This window comes from Botrytis byssoidea, assembly GCF_014898295.1.
Source record: "Botrytis byssoidea strain MUCL 94 chromosome Unknown BBYS_006, whole genome shotgun sequence".
NCBI classification, from domain to species: Eukaryota; Fungi; Ascomycota; class Leotiomycetes; order Helotiales; family Sclerotiniaceae; genus Botrytis; species Botrytis byssoidea.
Window position 1 is genome coordinate 191427 of NW_024065847.1, and position 25644 is coordinate 217070.

The 25644-nt window shown below is 43.9% G+C and overlaps 6 protein-coding genes across 6 annotated transcripts; 3 read left to right on the top strand and 3 right to left on the bottom strand.

Annotated features, from left to right (window-relative positions):
- Positions 1-351: 351 nt before the first annotated feature.
- EAE97_003521 (uncharacterized protein) lies at positions 352-2199 on the top strand (the record flags this gene model as incomplete). Its single annotated transcript, XM_038874033.1, has 2 exons — positions 352-966; positions 1111-2199. The coding sequence occupies exons 1-2, from the start codon at positions 535-537 to the stop codon at positions 2197-2199; spliced, it is 1521 nt and encodes a 506-aa protein (XP_038734642.1). The 5' UTR covers positions 352-534.
- Positions 2200-2918: 719 nt separating this feature from the next.
- Positions 2919-5713, bottom strand: EAE97_003522 (uncharacterized protein; the record flags this gene model as incomplete). Its single annotated transcript, XM_038874034.1, has 3 exons — positions 2919-5466; positions 5516-5628; positions 5696-5713. The coding sequence occupies 3 exons, from the start codon at positions 5711-5713 to the stop codon at positions 2919-2921; spliced, it is 2679 nt and encodes an 892-aa protein (XP_038734643.1).
- Positions 5714-6144: 431 nt separating this feature from the next.
- EAE97_003523 (uncharacterized protein) lies at positions 6145-7489 on the top strand (the record flags this gene model as incomplete). Its single annotated transcript, XM_038874035.1, has 4 exons — positions 6145-6249; positions 6313-6475; positions 6541-6851; positions 6908-7489. The coding sequence occupies 4 exons, from the start codon at positions 6145-6147 to the stop codon at positions 7487-7489; spliced, it is 1161 nt and encodes a 386-aa protein (XP_038734644.1).
- A 475-nt stretch (positions 7490-7964) lies between these two features.
- Positions 7965-9441, bottom strand: EAE97_003524 (uncharacterized protein; the record flags this gene model as incomplete). The annotated part of the gene is made up of 3 exons (XM_038874036.1): positions 7965-9093; positions 9145-9264; positions 9320-9441. 3 exons carry the CDS (start codon positions 9439-9441, stop codon positions 7965-7967), a joined length of 1371 nt encoding a protein of 456 aa, XP_038734645.1.
- Positions 9442-12440: 2999 nt separating this feature from the next.
- Positions 12441-19340, top strand: EAE97_003525 (uncharacterized protein; the record flags this gene model as incomplete). Its single annotated transcript, XM_038874037.1, has 4 exons — positions 12441-12595; positions 12789-13518; positions 13745-19087; positions 19137-19340. The coding sequence occupies 4 exons, from the start codon at positions 12441-12443 to the stop codon at positions 19338-19340; spliced, it is 6432 nt and encodes a 2143-aa protein (XP_038734646.1).
- Positions 19341-20993: 1653 nt separating this feature from the next.
- On the bottom strand, positions 20994-22887 carry EAE97_003526 (uncharacterized protein; the record flags this gene model as incomplete). Its single annotated transcript, XM_038874038.1, has 8 exons — positions 20994-21532; positions 21587-21654; positions 21712-22094; positions 22150-22217; positions 22271-22310; positions 22362-22543; positions 22593-22728; positions 22780-22887. 8 exons carry the CDS (start codon positions 22885-22887, stop codon positions 20994-20996), a joined length of 1524 nt encoding a protein of 507 aa, XP_038734647.1.
- Between the last annotated feature and the right edge of the window lie 2757 nt (positions 22888-25644).

Sequence of the window (25644 nt, forward strand, 5' to 3'; positions counted from 1 at the left end):
TGGGGATGGATGGGTTTGGAATAACCCTGAAGTTTGGTGTAGATGGCATTGAAATTTGATAGAGTGGATGAGGAATGAAAAAACAAACAAATGGGATGAACTCTCCATTGAATTTAGACAAATTAATAACCTTAAGACAGTCTAGCCCTTTTCAACGAGAAAGGGGAAATTCAAGATCAAAGCAGCAAGCAAGTAAAGTTCAAATCATCCAGTCATCAAAAGTCGGATGTTATAAACTCCGACTGAAAGCATCAAAAGGTCACGAGACTTCGAGCTATTTTCGTGTCTCCTAGTCTATCTAGGTAGTATCTAGTGTCCTTTCTACTACAGCAAACTTTCGACGCGACTTGGACTACCTAGTGTTATAACAAAGAGATATCCCTACACATTCATTTTTCCATAACTACAACCATACTCCCTTACAAAATATGAACACTTTCACATATTCATATTGCTGTTCATCTTTTTCATCTCCTTACTCATCAGCACAGCACATCTTATCCCACCTGCTTATGTTTAACACCCTTTCTTACAATGAAAAGTCTGCCATTTTACAAAGTATGTAAACTCCTAGATGAACTCGAGGGTTTGATCTGCAGATTTCCACCATTGCTTCCAAAACTCTTGAAGGAGAAGGTGAGTGATGCTTGGATTCGTTGGTTCAAACTCCATCGCGATACCTTGGATGCTATGTATAAAGACGATCCTTCGGTTTTATTTACCCTCAAACCAGAGGTCCTGGATGATCGAGACTACAATGTGGACAAAGTAGCCTTCGAACGCTTTCTTGCTAGGTATTTTTATATGACTGTCGAACAACGTGCCACATTCAAAAAGCTCGAAGAGGGAGACGGGACGTTGGTACCTGTGTGGAATCACAAGGCTGGTCGCGATGATTTAGTTAGGAATGATATAGGCTATCGTGTACAATGTATCATGAAGTATATAGGTCGAGATACGAATCAGGTCAGTATATTAGTTCTGAAGGGAAACTGTTCTCTTAAAATTACCCATGAATGAGCGCGCGTTTCGCTTGAGTGGGATATAACCAGGGGCTTCTTCATGTGATATAAACCCTCACATGGCAACTTTACTAAAACGCTTTCATAGGAGACAGTGTTTGCGCACATGAAAGTCACTGTGCAAGAAATCGAGGATACCCTAATCACCATTGCTGCTCAGAACGAAGGGTCCTCAGCCACTATAAAGTCTCTTGCAGATCCCAATGACAGAGACACCTGGGACCGCCTTGGACAGATATACTCGAGACTTCAAAGCTCTCAAGGAAAATGGCTCACTCGTATCATTCATAAGGACTTCGGGTTCCAGGTTCCAGTCGATATCTTAGTTACAGCAGTTCACACGAGTTTTCCTCGGGATCTGGAGGTAAAGGCTAAGTTTGATGTCAAGAACTTGATACCTATTCGAAGACGGGGTGAGACAGGAATCATTATGCCTAGTGTTATTCAACCAAGACGGTCCTTTACCAAAGATCAAGGCACCCAAACTGTGGCACTTCCATCGGTCGCGCGACCAGCCAAGTCCCCACAACTGATCTCGCCTCCACCAAGAAGACAAACAAGATCTCTCGTTTTGTCTGATTCTACCATATCTTCCCTAAATGTTATGCAGACACTACCACAAAAAATCCCGTCAATAGGCTCGGAAAATATCGAGGTTCCTCAAAAGACACCGACTAGGCTTACCCATAGATCTCGTCGGATGTCCCTAGAACAATTAAGGTCTCTACAAAAATCAAAATCTCCTGATCCTCTTACCAAAACTATCTTTACCGGCACTGGCCAATGTAAGCAAACAACAAACTGTGCTTTCCACAACGCAATATTCATACTGTCTCCCTGCATCTCCTCCCACCTCTGGCTAATCGACCTCCTCCAGTCCCACGGCGCAACCTACATCACCTCTTTAGTTCCTCTGACCCGCAAAGTCCTCCCAAAACGCTGTCCCAAAACCGGAAAAAGAGTCCGCAAGATCGCCCTCGTCGAACACGGCAGAACACATCAAACAATCGCGTTCATGAAGCAAATCGGCGCCCTTCGGCTCACGAGATCAAATGGTAAACGTGATTGGATAGAGACATGTGATTGGCGTTTACTAGAGAAAATCGCTGGGTTAGAGAAAGGTAACGAGAGTGTCGAGGTTGATATTTGGGAGCGTCATCGCTTGGGTACAGTCTAGTGTGTCGCTTTGTATGCGGATATTTGCCGACCAAGCGAATATCTACACATCTCTCCTTGTTATGAAGCTACGGTCGGCCCCTCTCTGCAATAAATTAGTTGTAATGAGTACCTATGGAGTACCCTTTGCCTAGAAGTCATTTTCATTTTTGATACGGGCAGGTAGGCATTTTGTTTATAGCATAGCGGATGCATTGGATACCTACATGCAGCACCCTGCATATTGGATACCCCTATCTGCTTCGCAGATCATTTCTGGTATACGCGGTGGATAATACCGGTACCTACTCGCGCTTTATGATAGATATACATATACATATACTCATACGTAGTTATCCTTACGGAATATCAAATACAATGAATCATACGTTTACATGATGTGAAAGTTCCCGTGCAACTAGACCGTGAGTGAAGAGAAAGAGCGGTTGGTGATTTCTTGATCATGTTTTTTTGTTTTGAGGGGGAAGGATCTGTATTGAATGAATAGAGATTTTACGGGGGTGGAAATCTATATGTATGTAGCATAGAATTTGATGAGATTGTGATATCAAAGCGCAGAGTGTACATCTTGATAACTGATTAACGGATACACAGCGATATCCAAAACCAGGGGTTGACAAAAACAACGACCATGATAATACACACAACAAATTTTTATAAATGAGAATGGGTACAAAAACCAGCATAATTTTTTTTTCCTTCCATATAATATGATACAACCTAATCTAGACCAATCCATTCCGCCTCATCATCATCATCATTAATATCCACATCTTTTACCACTACATCCTTCTCTCCAGCATCTGCACTCTCGATTCCCTTTTCGATCGGTTGATTAAGTAGATAATCAATCATGTAGACATTTTCATCCGCCAACCTCCTCAAATCGTCTCTAATCCTGCCCACTGCTCTCCCCACAATCCTCAGCTCTGAATCTACTAGAATTCTATTATCGCCCACCCATTGACCATGGGAAACGAGTATTGATTGGACCCAGAGAAGACAAAATTCCAGATGGGGGGATTCCTCTGTTTGCATAGCTACAAAACGTAATAGACGGGGAATGTAAACGACTGGCAATTCAGCGACTACGAGGGCGATATTGGGGTGTGGGATGCCTTCGAAGACTTGGCGGAGGAGCGGAGCTTCGTTGAGACGGAATGCCATGACGAGGGCTTTAAGGTAATCTTTCTCGATGTTGAGGACGTGGAGGGTGGAGGAGGGGGTGACGGCGAGATCGAGATCGATAGGGTCGAAGAGGGGCATGGTGTCGAGACTGTAGATGAGGAGACCTTCTGTTGAGGCTGCGCAGAAAGATCGCCCTGTTGGAGAGAAAGCCACGCCAGCAACGCGGACTTCGGGGAGTCTTTTGCGGGCGGAAGGATCTCCACCGCGGGTTGATCCGGGTAGAGTTCGATCGATGCGGTCTTCGAGATCGGAGGCTTCGCCTTGTTCATCGATAAGACCGGCTGGTCCAGCTTCGGTCAAAAGTTTGCTGTTGAGAAATTCTTGCGTTCCGGATAGGGATAGGTTGACGCTGACGGTGAATCGCTTCAATAAGACAAGGGAGTCTACCGAATACAAACAGATGTACTTGCTGTTACCTCCTGCGAGAACACAAGATCCATCTGCGCTATATCTAAGGGAGCCGAAACTTTTGTTGCCCGCGGCATTAGCGGCGGTTCTTCGATCGGTTATTTTTCGACCACCTGAAACGTCCCTTCGGCCATCAACACCTGATTGCTGTTCAGCCTCTGAAACAGACCAGAATGTCAACTGTCCATCCAGGGTTGAGACAGCAAGCTGTAGCGAATCGGGACGAAATGCAACGTCTAATACATCCGCTTGAAGTTGAAGCGGTTCGCTCGTTTGTGTCCGGTCAAAAATGGACCAAATTCTGACTGTGTGATCCCAGCTTCCACTTACTACTACACCTCCATTTGGCGCAAAAGCCAGTGATGACACAGGTCCTTCGTGACCTGATAATCTGTCTAGTAATTGGCCAGTCTGTACAGACCAAATATGGATATCAAAAGAATCTAAAGATCCCGCGCAAACGACTTCGCCACTGGGATCGACTGCTAAGGATGAGAATGAAAGTCTAGTGGGCGCTGTAAAAGTACGGAAATTTCGATATCTTATCAAATCCCATGCTCTTATCGAACCGTCAAGACTTGATGTGAAAAGAACATTTCCTCTCTTCGCAAATTCGCAAGCCGTGACTCCACTGGTATGTTCTGTAAAAGTGACTATACAGAAACCAGTATTCACATCCCAGACTTTTATCTTTCCGTCGTCTGCAGTGGTGATAATCTTTTGTCCATCTGGAGAGTAAACTAAAGAATTCATTGAATCGAAATGGCCTTGTTGCTTCAGGATATATGATTCTGATTGCCATTCCCAAACTAAAAGTTGCCCCAGCTTTGAGGCTCCAAATGCCAGCCATTCTCCAGACTTGTTGATTGTGACGAAGTCAATATCGTTTTGTGAGATACTTAAGGTGTGGATCATATTGAATTCTGGCATTTCGTAGAGTCCAAATACACCATTCGAGAATCCGGCAACCAAAAGATTCGTTTCGGCGTGGTATGCAACACAATTGACCTTAGCGTTGTTCTGTAGGAAGTAATGTCGCTCCGTAATTCTCCATTGCATGTGAGAGTCGTCATCCGGATTTTCCATCTCCTCATCCTCGTCCTCTGGCTCGGGGGCATTGGGGTTCCGTATATACGACCATTGGAATACTGCTCCATCCTTACTACATGTGTAAATAGTCTCCTGATCTTTCGAAAACCATGCACCCATAACACCTTCCCTGTGGCCCGCCAATGTAGTAGGTATGAAAGTTTCTTCTGGATCCAAGCTCCATATCCGGGCTGTCAAATCTTTTGCTGCGCTAAGGAAAAAACGAGAATCACTCGACCATTCGATGCTTTGAACAGTATCATAGTGACCGGTATATACTCTGTGTCTCACAAATGGCGCAAACTCTAACTCCCCCTCCGAATTTGTATCTGGTGTTGAGGGTGTGTGCCATACTTCGATCATTCGACCAACTCCCACAGCAAAATGGCGTCCAGATGGCGAAAAGGATATGACGGATACAGCTGACTTGAAAGAAAAGTGGTGCAGGACAATCCGTCTCGGTACATTGGTCAATATCGCGCGGCCATCTTCATCGACTGAAAGTAATAAGTTTCCTCGCGGCGCAAGTCCCAATCTTGCTATATTCTTTCGATGTGCGAATGGAAGTGTATGCGACTTATTACTGAAAACCTATTAGTATATCAATTTTCACTTAAGAGATCATAACTTACTTTACTAAATCAAAAACTGTGACTCTATTTCCTACTGGAGAAAATAGACATGATCCATCTGGACTGAAGAGAAGGTTGCCTTGGCTGTAAACAGTCCCTAAGAGATTGGAGAACTAATTGAGCATTTAGTAAGTAACAATTCTATCTAGATATATCAGAAAGTTATGAAATCAAACTTACCTTAAACTCCGTCTTCATTGTTACCGGTTTAATTGCATATTAATATTTTGAGATGAATTTCTGAGCTTCAAAATCTTATCGCATTGCATGGATTTGGATTTTTTTCAATTAATTAATCCGAAAAGATAATCCGATCTGCAGTTCCAAGCAAGCTAACCAAAAATCGTTAGCGCTTGTTGGCATCTCTAGTGGCTTTTGGCCTTTGGGGGTTCTCTAGCCGAAATAAGGAATCAGTCAATTCCCAGGGGCAGCTTGTACTTCGAATTTCAACCCAGCGATACGATTATTATTCTCCTGAGTACGTACCAGACCGTTCGTTCAACCACAAACCCACCGACAGCAATATCGGACAACAATTAATTTTCAAAGGCATCACAACACATTTTCCATCTATTTTCTCTTCTTCAAGAACCTTTACAATCTTCGAATTCAGTAAATAAATAATCACTATGGCACCACCCACCGCCGAAAGCGCTTCCCCCATCGGAATTGCGAATTTACCAAATCAAAGACACAAGATTGTCGCAAAGAGAGGTGCTGCCTTCACTATTATGGTATGTGACTCTCTGTTCTGTTTTCAGAGCTTTCAGCAACTTCAGACTAATGTTCTCTTGTAGGTTGCTGGCGAATCTGGACTTGGAAAAACAACCTTCATTAATACCCTTTTCTCTACCACAATCAAAAACTATGCCGATCACAAACGCAGACACGCAAAGCAAGTTGATAAAACCGTTGAGATTGAAATCACAAAGGCTGAATTAGAAGAGAAATTCTTCAAGGGTATGGAATTTTATACATCCAGCTTACTTGAGATAATTAATTGGCCATTGTTGACATTATCTTAGTTCGTTTGACCGTTATTGATACACCTGGTTTTGGAGATTATGTCAACAATCGCGACTCCTGGATGCCAATTATTGAGTTTTTGGACGATCAACATGAATCCTATATGTTGCAAGAGCAACAGCCTCGCCGTGTTGATAAGATCGATTTACGTGTACACGCTTGTTTGTACTTCATCCGACCTACTGGCCACACTCTGAAGCCCCTCGACATTGAGGTTATGAAGAGACTCAGTTCAAGAGTAAACTTGATTCCAGTAGTTGCTAAGGCTGATACCTTAAGCCCGGCTGATTTGGCCCGTTATAAGCAAAAGGTATAGTATATCTTAGTACATTAATATCATTGTCAAAGCTAACGTTATCTCTGTAGATCCAAGCTGTCATTGAAGCACAAGGTATCAAGATCTACACACCACCTATCGAGGAAGATGATGAGGCTGCTGCTCAACATGCACGAAGTTTGATGGCTGCCATGCCATTTGCAGTCATTGGCTCAGAGAAGGATGTCAAGACTAGTGATGGACGTATCGTTAAGGGTCGTCAATACGCATGGGGTGTTGCTGAAGTTGAGAACGAAGACCACTGCGATTTCAAGAAGTTGAGATCCATTCTCATCCGAACACACATGCTTGATCTCATCCACACTACCGAAGAAGCACACTACGAGGCTTACCGCGCCCAACAAATGGAGACTCGCAAATTCGGCGAAGCTAGACCTAGGAAGCTTGATAACCCCAAATTCAAGGAAGAGGAAGAGAGCTTAAGAAAGCGTTTCACCGAGCAGGTTAAGATTGAGGAGCACCGTTTCAGACAGTGGGAGCAGAAGCTCATCAGCGAGCGTGATCGTTTGAACAAGGATTTGGAGAGTACACATGCTGCCATCAAATCCCTAGAACAAGAACTTGAACAAATGCAAGGCAGTGCCGCAACTCGCAGTCACGGACGTCGTTAAGTAAGGCTTGCATGGGGGAGGATGTTCTAATCTAAAATTGGATTATGAGGATGTATCGGGGGCACCCGAGTATGGATGATATGATGGCAGGTGATGCTGAGAGAGTTGCAAAACGGGTCGTTTTGCAACGTGGTTTTTCTTTTTTCTTCGACAGTTAACGTTCAGAAGGCTTCTTAATTTTAAATAGCTTCTTATGAGAGGCTTCTATTTCCACTAGTTTTAGCCACGATGTAATTCATGCTTCTTCATGATAATTTGTTCACTATACTCTCTACTACTTTTCATGATTCGTCTCTTGTGTTGTGTACCACCCTCTGACCTAAACCGTCTGATCGCCTGTACATTGCGTCCGTCACAAACCCATGAATTTTAACGCCTAGATGAAGCTGAGAAAATAGTGTAAGTCTGATTTGGTGCTATTCATCATCGCATACAAAGAAAACCGTTCCGGGTATATTCAAAACGTCATTTCTTACTATATAGCATCCATACTAGCCCTCATTGTTAACTGTTCATTCTTGTTCCCCAGTTTCGAAATCTGTAGAAATGCATCACAGCCGTATCCCTCTAAACTATGTAGCTCTAAGCTCCCAGCCCAGTATTCGGCGTAGACTCGACTTAATGGTAAACCCATGCCCAGACGGAGGTTGGGAGGCCGGCTGGTGAGCGAAGAAAGGGATGTTTCGTGTGCTGTGGAGCTGGGGCCGACATTTCCTACGGTCGCTGCCACCGCTGGTGCTCCATCGTTCCTTTGCGACCCGGGTGCTTTGTCTGTTACGCGCAGTTCTTGCATCGTAGCCGCCATTTTTGGTACTCGGGTGAGGTTTTCGAGACGTTGGTTGCTACGAGGTCCTTTACTAAATGCCCAGAGATACGGAAGAATATCTCGAGGTATACCGCCTCCTTGATCTGATACTCGGATTATCACATGCTGAGGCGCTTCGCAGACTGTTATGTCGATAGGAGGAGGAGGTTGGTTATTGCTTCGGCCGTTTCTCCGTTTTTCGACGACTGCTTGAACGGAATTTCGTAGTAGTTCACCGATAATGTATTCTAGGTGGCTTAGAATATATGGAAATGTGGCTTCGACATGACCAGCAAGCCGTATTTCAGGCATTATGGTGGAGGGGCCGTAAGTAGCTGACATCAAAGCTTGAACTTCGCTGCCCACTCGTTCAACTACCTCCTTTGCATTGCACCTTAAGAAGACTTCGCCCACAAACTCCGACTCCGCTGGTTTCCCATCAGGAAAATGCCAATGTGAATGGAAGGTCTCTGTTAAAGCTAGGTGTTGCTCTGCGATAACTCGTCGCGATATTCTCGATCGCAAAATTGTGTTCATAAATTTGTCCATATCCGAAGGATTCATTAAATCTCGGCATTCCAACACGCCCATTGCTAGCTTTGGGATTACGGTAAGATGCTCTTGTAGGGTACTGCTGATGACTTTGCATAACTTGTCGTTATCATCCAGGGTTTTGATTTCGCGCACTCTTCGCAAGCTCTCAAATGCTTTGTAGTATAACTCGTAGACCTGACTCATATGCGGATTGGTGACGACGACATAGGGGAGCGTTTGCATGTCTCGTATACGATGTGCTAATCTAACCTTGTCAATCAAAGCTACAGAAGCAGTAGAAAGAATTTCTATTCACCTGGTGGGAAGCTCTGTTCGCACATAATTCGCAGAGCTTATAAGCCGTGCTTCTGTCAACGATCGTCCGAAGACCATAAGTTGGCGCAGACTAATAGGTCTTGCATCTTTTGCTACCCACCTGGCATGGTCAGCAAAAACGTACGAAAGTTCAGATAGAAACTTCATATTCATACTCATCTAGTGGTGATGCAGGTCTCCATGGTGGTATATGTATCTTCGAGCATTGCTGTAAACGGCCAGCTACACATGCCAAATTTGTCACCTTGGTAGCATTTTGCGAAAATGATCGCAGCATACCGACGATTCCATGCGTATAGGAGGGGAAAATATCCACCTCAAACTGAACTCGATCTCTGCGAGTTATATTGTTGAGGAAGTAAGGTTGGAGTTGTACTCAGGACCCAAGACCTATCTCATGGTCTAGAAGAGATTTGGAGGAGGGATTTATTTACTTCTCTATGTGTACCAGGTAGCCTAAAGCTCAAGCTTGATTTCCACATACCTATAAAATCAGTATTCTATGGGGTATTTCTTTGCCGATGACCGGATGGACAACGATTAGCCCCGCTCTGCAGTTCCATTCAGTTACATTAAACCGTGATGAAACTTGATTGTCACAGTCACGTGTTTGTGTCACTATGATTACTAACGATCGGGCATTAATCGGGACTCAAAAGATCGAAGCAGACGAAACTCCTTAATAACACTCAAGTCTTTTTGTCGTATACGCAATGTCCAATCTAATAGGGACTTGTCGACTTACGTATGTTTATCACTCAAATTAGAGTGGCTTAGAACACGATGGAGAGCCCATAGTATTTATCTTCCTACGATGAAACAGGTAAGGTCTAACTATCAAAAGAACCGCTGGTGGTATGTATCAGGCTATATATATAAGCTTGGAATCATCCAATGCGACCGCAGCGATGGTGACTACAATGACCATTGCTATCACCAATACACACACGCCAAGTTCAAGTAATTTGAGACCGGAATCTACCTCCCCCGTAATGTTCAGTAATCATTCTTTGTTCTTGTAGACTTTGGATAAAGGCTTGGAATAATTGTTGGATGATATATCTCGGAATTTCGATCTTGAAAGTCTAAGATCATTCGACTTGGGATGTCATTGATTGCTTCAAAGAAAGGGAGATGGAATTACAGCGCCCGTAATCGCAAGCTGCTATGATACCCGAGCCCCTTCATCTGTTCGCCTGTTGATAGGACTTTATGCATGGGTACATTGATTCCTAACATACCAGACTTTGTGAAAGTTAGATAACCTCACTGAAATCTATAACTACAGGTTTGTTTATTTAACTATGATGCTAAGTTATATTTTACTTATGTGTAGCTTTTTTGATAGCTGTCTAAACGAGATCTCCGCTACTGAATCTAGATTGTACACGACCATCGATCTTCATGTACAGTACGACACTCCCGATCAAGTTATGCATATCACCAACCATGTGATGCGACGCGATGCAATACAAACAACCAGACGCCTACTCTTGAGGCACCAACGCTCGCTCCTGCCTCTGAATCACTCTTCCGATTCCCGAAAGTGTGTTTGCCTCCCGGCCATCAAACTGCCTAGATCTACCCAAATTTCAAAATTTGAAGTGAGGCCAAGAATTTCATCTACATCCATTTGCCTACATAAGATCCCTTTGAATCAATAATATACTTTTTTTATAGCTTTGACAAGCGCTGTGATGATTGATGAATAAGGATTGACTCATGTGAAGAAGCGCAGTGTGATCAGATTTGCAGACTTGCTTATTCCATGCAGCACGGTTTAAACACTATGTGATTGAAGGAAAGAAGAAGACGATTAAGCGCCAATCAAATCGACCCGAAATTGCTCTCAATCGTGCACCGTATTCCGTTTTTTTAAAGAATCCCATGAGTTTGGTTGTAAATTTACAAAGGATACAATAGACATAGATCAAGTGGCCAAAATATCGAAGCTCACTCGAACGGTTTGCCTCAAGCTTAAGCTCTGGACATAACAAAGAATCATTTATACTACTGTGTGAGTTATTCCGATCTAAATATTTAATGAGATTATAGTATCAGCAGGCAGGCTGGCTCTCTTACCCGAATTCTGTTCTGTTCTGTTCACGCCGTCAATATCAATGTCAACGAAAAGGGCCATCAATAAGAAGGCATTATTAGATACATTTTATTATATGACCTGTATCATCCAGACCACTCAAGGCAGTTTTATCGACGCCTATCTATCTAGCTTATTTTGGCGTACATTATGCTGAAATGCTCTCGTGAACATTTGTCACAGTGATTGATTCAATACTCGTCAACTTATTCTATATTTTATTGTGATCCAGAGCAACTTCAATGTGCAAAACCACCCAATTTACACATTTCATCTAGGGGTCTTTGATATCATCAACGTATATCTGATCCTAATCCTGATTCAGCTCTTGTTTGATGTTTCTTGTTTCTTAGTTTGTGCTTCGTGTTTGGATTGCTGTTATTATCATTACTATGATTGCTGGTATGTTGTTGATTTCATATTTCGTGTTGTGAACTTGTGAGAAGGACTAGGCATATATACATCTAGCTATATACCAATGGTAGTAGCTGACTGTCTACCCACCTACTACCTGCTTATGGGAAGTATGCTTCAATGAACAAAGTACATTGTACACTTCCTACGAAGAGAAAAAAAAAATAGAGCTGTGGGGCTGCGGGCAAAGCAAAGTACCCAAGTACCTCAAGTTAACGACCTAATAGGTTTAAACACCTCGACCCCATGCTCTACTACTACTCTAGATTGTACAAATCCGCCATGACATATTGGCTATTAGAACACCGAACGAACATAAGAGCAAATCCTATCATTCATCATCCATCATTCATCCCACCACCACCACTACCACCACAACCACAACCACAACCAACTTCCAACCTCCTACCTATCTAACATCGATATCCTCCTCTCATCTCCTCTCCAATCTCTTCCTCAATCTCCTCACTCGTTCACGTTTACGTTTATGATCACGAAACACATTAGTTAGAAATAATCCACAAGAATAAGATCTATCTCCCCAGTTACCACTCAGACTTATATTTACACCCACGCACCATACACCCGCGCACCCACCCATACATACCTACCTACTTACACCACCCGCACTTATACCTCACCTCAACCCTCAATAACCCCTCCAAAAAGAAGCACACACATATTCCCCTCCACGTTGCATCACAACATCGTTCAAATAATCTCTTCGCGAATGGACAATTTTTAACTTATATACCTGGTCAAATATGACCAGAAAAGATGGTTCATATCGTAATAGCTCTGCTACGAGCTCGAGCACTGGAAGTTGGAAATCTACTGATACGATAAAAGGCCCTGGCTACTTCCAGGGTTCATCAATGAAGAGAGGAGCTCCAATGCAGGTGAAGACGGACAGATCAAGGTAAGCAGAAAAATTGATAGTTTATAGAAAAAAGAAATCATTGTTTATTTATTCATATTATTTCCTTTCTTTTTCGGGATCTTTGATAGTTGTCTCACATGGGTACTTTTCATTCCAAATCCCCTTCATTAGCCCTGGAACAAAGCTTTGAACCTGTTCCATAACTAACGGCTTCGTGCATTTGACCTGGCAGTAGGGTAGAAATTGATGCTCAAGTTTCGCCGACGTCTGCCGGCCCTCGAAATACAATATCTCCATCTTCATCTATTTCTCCTAATGTATCCCCACGGGAGCAAAGAATGGCCGACTTCGGCAATTATCGACGTGATCTCGCAGTCCTCGAAACCTCTGGCGGGCGCATTCCTCAAATTCACCATAATCCACCAACAGCGATAGCCTCTTCAAATCAAATTGCTCCTTGGATGTCTAATGGCGGCAGCGCAACCGGTTCACCAAACGGCTTTACTAGTTTCTATAATGATTCGAGCGATGCATTGTCGCAAGCTTCACAGTTGTCGCCGGTTGCAAGGCCTGGGACTGCAGTAACGGGAAATACAAATGCGAGCGATTCACCTGCAGATGTATTGTTTGGCGACGGCGATGAGAGAAGACCATCTGTGGCGAGCATAACGACAGCAAGTAGCACTGGATCAAAGGGCAGTGTCAGTAGAGCAGTAGGTGGACTTCACAAAAAGTTAACAAGTTTCTTTGGCGAGGACCCTACAAGTTCCGACACGAGCCTTCCATCGCAGCAAGGAAAGGAGGCACGATCGCATTCATTTGCGCGGAGTCATCGAGACAGAAATCATTCATCTGCCACAGACCACGGACATTATAGAGATGCATCCCCAGCAGGTGGATCCCGACCTAGAACACCCGTACCATCTAGCGAAGTAGTTCCATTTTTATATCAGAATTCCCAGGTCAGTAAATTCGATCTTCACTAGTAATCTTCAATTCATGCCTTTCACTTCTCGACACGATTTCTTCTTTTTTCGATGCTTCTGAGATGAAATCATACGCTTCGTCAATTCGCTCTTATTTCTCTACAGACTCTCAATCCGTTGCTGAGAATGATATGGCAATAACGACCCTTTTTCAATGCATTGAAGTGTTTAACATGCACATGAAGCTAACGAGGATATATAGGATATATCTCTGTATGGAGAAGCTCCTGTGCGAGAGAACCTTTCCGGCCCCGATAGGGATCGCTACATAAACGATAGTTCGGATAAGCCACCTAAAACCTCATCGTCATCTAAATCTCATCATCTTCCCGGGCATCATCTACGTAATCGAAGCAATGATGACACTAGATCTTTGCGACCGACTATAAGTAGAGAGGAATCTGCATTCGGCAATCGCTTCAAGGACCGGAATAATCCCATGGGCACAGCTTCGGCCAACGCTTCCAACCCAAATCTTCAACGACCGAAGAGCCCAACACCGAGCGGCATGAGTACATGGAGTCAACCAACCAAGAACGGCAATGGCGACGCTCCATCTTCACCCAGAGACAACAGTAATAGTACAAAAAGGAGTCTCCTAAATCTGACCAGTAGATTCAAGAGGCACAAGGACAAAGACCACACACCGTCTCGCTTGAAAGAAACACCAGCACCTAGTCGGGCACCGATGAATGGAACCTCGCGGCAAGATGCAGGTAGAATATATGAATCGCCGGATCTCGCAAAATATAGCCAAGATGGAAGCATCACTGGATCAGAGCTCAACCTTGCAACCCAGTATACGAATGGCAGTGCTCGCCCTCCGGCTGGACGACAAGGCACCTTTCCCAAGCTACCGTTTCGAAAAGGTCGAGGGCGCGCAGAGGATACAGACCAAACATATGATACATCAGATCGCGGTGGGGATAATATTCACCACCTTGATACCAATTTGTCGAATATGGAAGGCATCTTGACAAAGCCGCCACCTCTGACTCCACTAGACAACAACATTTTTAACGGAAATGGACACGAGGATCAGGGTACGGCAGACGCCGAAAGTGCAGGTGGCCTAGGATGGAATGCGCCAGACAGCTGGGCTGTCAAGAAGGTCGATGATGAAAATATGTCGCGACTTCCAGAGATTGATGAAGCAGGTATTCCTCAAAAAGCAGACGAAAAAGCGAGCCCTTATTGCATAAGAATTTTCAAAGTAGACGGAACTTTCGCTACCTTGTCGACTGCGCTTAATACTACCGTTACGGAACTGGTGGCTCAGCTTAACAAAAAGACTTACCAAGCTGACAATCTGGAGAACTATCAGATTGTAATGAGGAAACATGATTTGCAAAGAATCCTTGCTCCTGGAGAACGGCCGCTCGTTATACAAAGACGACTTTTAGAACAAGCGGGATATGAGCCTGGAGATCGAATCGAAGATGTAGGAAGGGAGGATAACAGTTATCTCTGTAGATTCTCTTTTCTTCCGGCTAGGCAAGGGGGTTATGCGTCAGTTTCCAACGACAATGGGCTTGCCCCCAAAAGTCAGAAATACAGCCATGTCGACTTGTCAGGAAGGAACCTCATCACTATTCCGATCGCATTGTATTCTAAGACTTCAGAAATGATATCGCTCGATCTATCGCGGAACTTGTCACTGGACGTGCCCAAAGACTTTATTTCGTCGTGTGTCAACCTAAGAGATATCAAATTTCGCAGCAACGAAGCGTGGAAGCTTCCTGTCAGTCTCACTCGAGGCAGTCGAGTGACAATGCTTGATCTTACAAACAATCGAATCGAAAATCTGGATCACGCTGAGCTATCAAGACTGCAAGGACTTGTCAGTTTGAAGTTCGCTAACAATCGACTGAAAAGCCTGCCTTCATATTTTGGAATTTACAGATCGATGAGGACTTTGAATCTCTCCTCGAATTTCTTAGAAGAATTTCCTGAATTTCTTTGTAATATGGTGAGTTTGACCGATATGGATATGAGTTTCAACGGAATATCGGAACTCCCAGTCGAGATCGGCAAACTTACAGCTCTGGAACGATTCGTTTTCACAAACAATCGACTCAAAGGTTCACTTCCCACCAGTTTTGGAAAACTTGTGAACCTGAAAGAAGTTGATATTCGATACAACTTGCTTTCGAGCATCGATATCGTTGCAACCCTTCCCAAAGTTGAACAAATTTCCGCCGATCACAATTCAGTCTCCGTCTGCGAATGTGAATTCGCTAATATCAGAATCCTCCGATTAAATTCGAATCCTGTAACAAAATTCGAAATCAAAAATTCCGTTCCCACCCTAACAACACTCAATCTCTCGAACGCAAAGCTGGCCCAAATTCCTGATGCTGCTTTCGACAAGATGCCAAATCTTAACAAGCTCGTACTGGACATAAATCACTTTGTGTCTTTACCGGCACAGATTGGCAAATTGCGCAAATTGGAGTATTTCAGTATTGCCCGAAATTCGCTGAGTAGTCTTCCAGCGGAGCTTGGGTGTCTGACAGAACTTCGATACCTTGATATAAGACAAAACAATCTCAAGAAACTTCCCATGGAGATATGGTGGGCAAACAAGTTAGAATTTCTCAATGTTTCTTCCAATGTTTTGGAGAACTTTCCAAAACCAGGTTCAAGACCTCCTCAGCCACCTGGCGACGTTGGTGCTGCCAACAATAATCTTAATCCGAATTCGCAAAACTCAAGCTTCGAAGAGCTCGGACCTTTGGACTTTGGACATAGAAGGCCAAGCCAGGCATCTAGTGGGCTTCTCAGCGTAGGTAGTTCACCAGTTCCTGATGCTAGGAAAGGATCAGTCGTTTCAGTATACGGTAAAGGAGGGCGCAAGACTTCAGTCGTGTCAAGAAGTACTTCCGCAAGTACAATTAATCACCCACCACCGGTAAACATACGTAAGGACTCAGGACTATCCGCAAAACTTGTTAATACATTCGCTGGATCACTGCGAAATCTTCACCTGGCTGACAATGGGCTTGACGATGATGTTTTCGATGAACTCACTCTTCTCAGCGAATTGCGGGTTCTAAACCTTTCTTACAACGATCTCAACGATATACCATCGAGGTCCATCAAGAGCTGGCCGCAATTGGTTGAGCTTTACCTATCTGGAAACGAGCTCACTTCTCTCCCTTCAGATGATTTTGAAGAATTCAGCCTCCTTCAAGTCTTGCATATCAACGGCAACAAATTCCAGACCCTACCTGCAGAACTTGGAAAGGCGCATCGCTTGACCGTTCTAGATTGTGGTAGTAACTCATTGAAGTACAATGTTTCGAATTGGCCATACGATTGGAACTGGAATTGGAACACCAATCTGAAATATCTCAACCTTTCCGGGAATAAACGTCTTGAGATCAAGCCCTCGCTACCGGGAAGTGCGGGTGCTCGAGATGGACGTGATCTTACGGATTTCAGCGCATTACAATCGCTGCGAATATTGGGCCTCATGGATGTAACTTTAACTATCCCATCTATTCCCGATCAGACCGAAGACCGAAGAGTTCGTACTTCAGGCTCTCTTGCAGGACAGCTGGCTTATGGAATGGCAGACAGTCTGGGGAACGATTCACACTTATCTATTATCGATATGGTTGTACCCCGCTTCAATTCCACTGAGACAGAAACCCTTTTGGGAATGTTTGATGGCGCGATATCGTCGAATAGAGGTTCGAGAATTGCAAAATACCTCCATGAAAATTTCGGTCACATTTTTAGCGATGAATTGAAAAGACTGAACGCTCTCAATAATGAAACTCCCAAAGACGCGCTTAGACGGGCTTTCTTGTCACTCAACAAAGACTTAGCTACCGCTGCAGCTCAGAGTAACGAAGAGAGGGCAGTGCTTTCGCAAAGGGGATCCACTACTCCCGCAGTTCTCGCTCAAGACGATCTTACCTCTGGTGGTGTAGCTACTATCATGTTCTTACAACAATCCGAGCTTTACGTCGCCAATGTTGGAGATGCTCAAGCCATGCTCATTCATGAAAAGGACGGTCATCGAATTTTGACCCGGAAGCATGACCCCGCCGAGCCAAACGAAAGACAACGTATCCGAGATGCAGGTGGGTGGGTCTCCAAGCAAGGAAAATTGAACGATGTTCTCGAAGTCTCCCGTGCGTTCGGCTATGTCCATCTACTGCCAGCCGTTCAGGCTGCACCCCATGTGACGCACGTCACTATCAAAGAGCAGGACGAGATGGTATTAATTGCTTCAAGAGAGCTTTGGGAGTATTTATCCCCTGAACTTGTGGTTGATATCGCTCGATATGAAAAGCATGACCTCATGAGAGCTGCACAAAGACTTCGAGATCTTGCCATCGCCTTTGGCGCTTCTGGAAAGATTATGGTCATGATGATGGGTGTTAGTGATCTAAAGAAGCGTGCTCAAATTCGACCCCACCGTGTTCAAAGTCTATCGTTTAACCCCAATATGATGATGGACGAGGGCTACGTTCCTTCAAAGAGACCTAAGAAGAAGATCAATGATATCGAAGATTCATCGCTCCGAAGACTAAAACAAGAAGTTCAAGCGCCTGTGGGTGACATTGGTATTGTCTTCACAGATATTAAGAGCTCTACCGCACTTTGGGAAACCTATCCAAATGCAATGCGATCTGCAATCAGACTCCATAATGAGGTCATGCGCCGCCAATTGCGCATCATTGGTGGTTATGAGGTCAAAACAGAAGGAGATGCCTTCATGGTATCGTTCCCTACTGCGACATCTGCACTCCTTTGGTGTTTCGCTGTTCAAGCAGCATTACTTGAAGTTAATTGGCCCGCCGAAGTTATAACGAGTCATATGGGGCACGAAGTTTATGACAGCAATCAGAATCTGATCTTCAAGGGTCTGAGCGTCAGGATGGGCGCTCATTGGGGTCGGCCAGTGTGCGAGAATGATCCAGTAACGAGACGTATGGACTATTTCGGTCCTATGGTCAATCGAGCAGCTCGTATTTCTGCCGTCGCCGATGGTGGTCAAATCACCGTCTCAGCTGATTTTATCTCTGAGATTCAACGATGCCTAGAGACATACAGTGAAAGCGACCGCTCTGGGTCTACCGGCTCAGAAGATGCTTTCGACAGCGATCTTATCAGTCAATCGATTCGTCGTGAGCTTCGTTCCCTAAGCAGTCAAGGGTTTGAGGTCAAAGACATGGGAGAAAGAAAGCTCAAAGGATTGGAAAATCCCGAGTACATCTACCTCATGTATCCGCATTCTCTTGCTGGCCGAATTCACTCCCAAAGATCCTTGGAAGGGGAGGCAGCCGTCATTGCGGAGGAGCCTGCTACTCTTGCTCCTGATTCGGAATTGACCATTGATCCGGCCCATGTTTGGGATATCTGGAAGCTCAGTCTAAGGTTAGAGATGCTGTGCTCAACTCTGGAGGAACCTCGTGGGGAACCTTTGCAACCTCCTGAAACAGCAATGCTTGAAAAGATGAAAAACAGAGGTGGAGAGGTGACTGATCGCTTCCTGCTAAACTTCTTGACTCATCAAGTCTCAAGGATCGAGGTAATTTCCCAAAAATTTACTGCTATAGTATTCCTACTAACCATCATAGACATGTATTACTGCAATCGCTACGCGTCATTTGGCGCTTGGTCAAATAGCTATCTCCGACCTCGACCAATTACGTGCACCAATGGCAGACGTTATGGAAGGTCTTGCAGCTGACCTGCGAGAATTACAGCAATATAGAGCTAGGTACGGTCCGTTGGAACCACCCTCGGTATACGAATCTGAGGATGACTTCGAAACCGTATAATTACAACCACCCAAAATCTCTTTCTTATATTGGTATAACAATCATCTATCGAGCAATACGACTTGACAAATTTAACTCGGGTAGCACAGTGTATAGATTACCTAAACACCATGTACAGCATTTTTAACTATGTTTTCTTATTCACTTTTTTAGTATACTTTTATTTGGGGACAGAACTGCGATGGTATAGTGGAATTGTTTAGTCATCTACTTTTACACGGCGACTCTCTTGACTTTTTGGGTCATTGGGCATAGGCATTAGCGGCTAGGTTTATATATGGATTTAAAAGGATAAGGTGGGATTGGAGATGGGAGTTCAGTCTATATTACATTTGTCGGTTGTTTGCTGGGTCGGGCCCTTAAGCGGGGCATGCGTTTTTTGTGTTTACTTATCATTATTTTGATATATACTTTGAAGCCTCGTTATCGAATTGGAATCAATTGGAAGGGAATATATTTGGATGGGTGTGGTGATATGAATGGATGGGAAGATCACGGGAAAGGAAGGAAAGGAAGAAAGGAAGGATCGATGGCTTTGGGTCTGCACCGTGTGTATGAGATGATCACAAAGACTGCGTCTTAGATCTTCATTATACTAGAGGTTGGCAGAAATGAATGGAAGTGGAAGGCAAGAATTTAGAAGAGGACTTGCTCCCTTGAAGGGAAAAGAAAGCAAGAAAAAGAAGGAACCGGAATAACATTATGACTTGATGACTCGGATTTCTTTGGTACGAAACTGAGAATTTATAGCATCGGATTGAATTGGTGGATTGAAGGATATATACAAATGTTAAGCGAGCAGGCGAGCGTGGCATTTTTGGGCTGTTCTTGATGGGGAGATGTGTAGACTGGGCAGCGCGCGGGGTGGCGTGGTGTGGGTGAGAATGGAATGGATGGGGATAGGGGAGGCTAGGAATCGGAAGGGAGAGTAAGAGAAGAAGAGAGAAATTATATGAAACATATTTTGATTCGGGTACTGTGGTTGATCTTTCTTTGATTTGATTTTTAATGATATGTGTGATGCTATCTGTGATATTGTGTTTATGTGATTTGAAGTTTGAAATTTAAAAATATGAATGTGTGATTGATTTCTTCGAGAAAGAATTTCGATAGGTAAGTAAGGAATAAAAGAATTTGGCGGAGATCTTGTAATTGGTGACTTTGATTTTGGGATTGTTGCTTTGGGACATGGTATGTATAGATCGTTAGTTGAAGGACGGAAGGAATATAAATGAGATTCACTTCCGAGGAAGAGAGAATCGTAGAGGTGATTGGTAGGCGGGTAGGTGTAGTAGGTCGAGTAACTTGAGACCAGAAGTCTCGAGGGATTATGAGTGACTTCACTGGAAGGGGGGTTGAATGCGAAACGGAGAAGCAATTGAGAGAGCGGCTCGGTTATAATCTGGCTAGTTGTATTTGTATCTACTTGATTGTACGAGTGTGATGAATCTTTATTTTTTCGTACATCATCGTCTCCCGGTGAGCTGATCTTATGTCTAGTAGGGAGGGTCGGGGGTTCTTGGTATGCGCACACATATATATATTCATCGAATTCGATATCTCAGAACACTGCATAATCTCCAGCTATAAGATTTAATTTTATATATTCGTTCATTTGGTCATTAAAAAGATAAAAGAGTACATGGGTATACATTAAACCCAACCCGGGCTCCTAGGGCTCATTAACACGCCCTCATTTATACTTGTCGCGCTGCTCAGCCGCGAACCATTTTGGACGTGCGGCGGACTCAAATGGTCTGCATCTTCTTTACTCTCGTAACTCTGCGTATTTCCTAACCCGCGCTCCACATCTCCCGTTCCCGCTTCACTCCGGGTTACCTGTCTGCTGACCAGTTCCGTGCCGTCTTCCTCTTCGATTTCTTTGTCGAATCCCATGCCTCGGTGACTCGAACTCACATCGAATGTTTTCATCATTGTGATGCCCTGATTCGTCGCATAGGAGCCGCGTCTTCCATTTATAAAAGAGTTTCGCGATGCGAGTTTGGGAACGCTGGAGCGTCGGCGGCTGGGATCGTAGCCGTATGATTTGGAGTGGTTGGAAGAATTTTGCGTGGTGCCTGCGATGCGGGGGAAGATGCGGACGAGGAGGAGTCGGATGGCGGGCATGCTGGAACAGATGATTCCGGTGCAGATCTCGATGGTGCACCAGCAGCCTAGTTGGACGTAGTCCCCTTGATGGATAGATTAGCTCGGGAGTTTGGGACAGGGGAAACAGGGAGAATTACATGTTGGATTTTGAGTATTTGCAAAGACGATGAGGGATTGCAAACGAAGGATACTGATGACCGTCACACTATGAATAGTTAGCATGATATCACACGGCATCAATGAGTCAAGAATTTATACTCACATAATACCAATACTCAACATAGCAGCCACACCAATCTTCTTTTTCCAGTGCAAATTGAGATCGTAAAGTTGCGTCAAAGGAAGTATCAACATCCAGATATCCATTACAATGCTGATACCCGCACTGGAAAATGCCAGTGCATTGATATTCAGACACTTTCCAGAATGTTCACCATCCCATCTCTTCCAGTAGAAACTAATTGGACGACATTGTAAGGCGGCTAATAAGTCGATTATTATGAATATTAGGAGGTTCGCGATAATTGTACCCCAGATTGTCAAACGTATCTTGCGTTCGGGGAAGAGACGAAGGAAGAAGAAAAGGATCGAGATTTTGATGAGGTTGACTTGGGCGAAATATAGGATTTCGGCTGCGTAGAACCACTGCAATTTGTCAGTTTCAAATAGTAAAGTGCATTCTAATCGTAGCACTACTCACACGAATCATGTCACTGATGCTGGTAAAACTCAATGTCCAGATATCTTTTCCCAGTCCGTTACCGGTAACTATTTCTCAGTAAGTATGTGTGATGATATGTCTTGATCGCAGGAAAACTTACGGCCTCGAACGTTGATAACAGCTTGTGGCAAACCAACAATCTATTATAGAATCAGCTGTGGTTCTATCATATCCACTCATGCCGAACTAACCATAACAAAAGTCGCAACATAATCATCCCACCAGAGTTGAGTATCAGAGGTGAATCTTGAAGCAATTCTCAAAAGGAATGCTATCCAAGAAGCGACGGCGAATGAGTTAGATATCCAATTGTATAAATTCCTTTTATCCCTGGCTGGTGCATTACAGGCGACGGACGTAACATTTTTGGTACCTAGAAATCATCAGCACTAGAATTGTCTAAGCAACTGATTGTAACTTACTAAGTGCTTCTTTAATAGTACATTCTTCCATTACACAAATGTTAATTGCTTTGTTTAGAGGAACATTCGTGCAAATACATTGTTGATCGGTAGGAGAGCAAGTCGAATTCCCAAGAGCCGTGGTAAGACAAGTGAGCTAACGTGATGTCAGTTCATGTTAGAAGTTTCAAGAATATCCATAACTCACAGCACATGAAGGAAGAGCTTCAACAACGTCAGTTATTGACAAAGATGCGGCAACGACATTGACTGGCAGCACAGCGCACAGTAAGGATAACCAAGCAAAGACTCTCATGTTGAATTCGGATATCATCGATGAACAACGTTCATGAACCGGGATAAGTTTTACATATAGCAATTTCTGTTCACCATATGTTGTCAAACTTGCATCTTCTCCATTGTCTAGAGTGTTGATCAATGTAGAGTAGAGAAAGCTCGAGAGATTGATAATCGGGATAATCTTTGGTGACAAGAGTAAGTTAAGTGTAAGTTAAGTGTACATTTTGCTGATGCCGAACCACTATACAAGACACTAGCACTGGATAGTGGGAAAGTCCCTCGATATGAGAAGACTGTGCTTGCAGTTCATCCCGCTAAACTTAAAATTTGGGGTGCATCTTGTCGCAAGGCATGGTTTCACTAGCTTGATATGGTACCAATGAACCACAGGGGGCGATTATCTTAGTCTCTGACACGAAACATATTACGATGAACCTCAACAGCTCTGAAGGGACTTCACAATGTTGGAACATTTCGGCAGATTGTGGCATGTACTGCAGTGCTCAATGCAGTGTAGTTCTGATCCTGACGGAATGTTGACCTACTGGGTAGTTATGGTCCACTGAGAAAATTCAGCAAGTGGGGACATGCTGGCGTGCTCGAGCAGATTTCCTTCCGCTCGGGACCTTTCGAAAACCAATAGAAAACCTTATCTCCCGCAAGACGGGTTGACGGGCGAACAATATGCCATTCTTCCGGAAGGATGCCGCATAAGGCATGAGCTTGCTATACTCGAGTAGTCTAGCTTGTATCCATAGCGAGCTCGCGTACGAGACTAATACCAATCAAGTATGGGGAATGAGTGGCGTCGATTCTACCAAGTAGATACCGAAGGGTTGTATATCATCATCACTCGTGGAGTTATGTCGGAAAATCATGCTAGCGTAGAAAACGAATCAATGAATGATGTCTCCGGGAGTCAATATAGAGCTAAGAGCTGCAATATATGAGGATGAAGCTTGAAAATAACAATGATGATGATGGCTGGCCTTAGTGTCTAATCGGTCCATATAGCCGATCCCGATACGCAGATACTTGTACCGCAAACTTCTTCCGGTGCTCTATTTGTTTCGAGTCAGCTGTAATCCGTGCTAAGTAATATATGAGATAAAGTAACTTGCTAGGAGTTTTAGACAGAAAAGGGTGTGACTGCGTGGCTGCATGCAGTATGGAAGCCACATAATAATAATAAATTGTGTAACTTTCCGTTACATCAATTTTGACTTTATCCAACAGTCTACCTAGTACCTACCGACATCAGTTTTTCTTTTTGCGTGGTGGTGTTGTGAAGTTTAAACGTCGATAACGTTGTAGAGATCGAAAACGCCGTCGATCACGAAAACACAAAATTAACTTCCGAAAAGTTACCACTATTAGTTAGACGAGAAGTTGTCTGTCGCCCTGAATCGTACAGTGATGATAGGACAAGTTGATGCATATCGTCGTGCGAAGTCGGAATGAGACACGAATTCTACTCCGCCTCGAGTCCGTCTAGGACTATTGGATGTCGATATAAAAATGACTATCGTTAATTTTCAGGAACAAGGGACAGGAACGAGAAACGCGGGACGGGGAGATTCTATGAGGGAAATCAGGGGAGTGGGGGGAAGGGAGAGGGGGATGCTCACACCCTCACACCCTCACACCCTCACAGCCTAACAATACTAAGTGGATCATGCATCCGTATGAAAGTATCCGCAATCAGGAGGTTTTTGAGTGTTTCCGAACTTCGAACATCTGGGGAGTCCTGGTCAACATAGTCAAGAATAGTAAGCAGAATGTATCTAACAAATTACAGAATAATCATCTAAAGCTTTCTACTCGTCAAGAATTACTGTCCCTTTCCGTTCCTTGCAGAGCCAGATTTCTTCTAATTTCCAATTTCCCGTTTGACAGCAAACCGCTCGCTACAAATTTCCACAACCAACTGAACCAACAATGGAATTAAATTGAACTGAATTGAACTGAATTGAATATGGATGAAGACCCGGAAACTCCGGAAGATGTGTACCATAAGTTTCTGCCACATTGTTCACTGACAATTGACATGTGCCGCTACTCACGTGTAAAATGCCACGGTTCTCTAGCTCACTCGCTCGTTCACATACATGTCTTACCTTACTCGAATGTCAATAATGGCATCGGGCAATTGACACTATTCCCAGATTTATCAAAAAGGATTTCGGTGATATCTTAAAGATCATCACTCTCCCCTGTTGGATCGCCATTGATCTTCGTTACACTGCCGGCAGATATACCATCATCCCACGTGCCTCACACCGCACGTAAAGTTGACAAAAGCAATATTTCGACCCCGCATATTCTCATGAAGGTCAGATAATTAGACGCACGTTCTCAACTCCCACAATTACAACATATTGATCTCGGATGCTTCCGAATATCTGATCCGCTTGAGCAAATCTACTTCTCATTTCATTGACTCCAGCATAAGTCCGATCTTCAATGATATTCCATATTTTCTAAATGAATATTGAGACTGGTCAACTCTCATAGCCCCGCGATGTGATCATCATGTCTGAATAAAGGTATCGAGGGATGAAAGCGTCATTACAATTTGAACACATGATGACTATCTGCCAGACATCAAGTGAGCCGATAGATATCGAGTCAGTGCTTCAATGTCCACATGCATATATAGAACAGTTGCCAAAGAAAACCGCCACTGTTTGCTTGTGGTTTCTTCTCAAAACCCTCGGACCAAACCAGGCCCCAGAAAAAAGTCGATCTACTCTAACAACACACATGTTAAAGT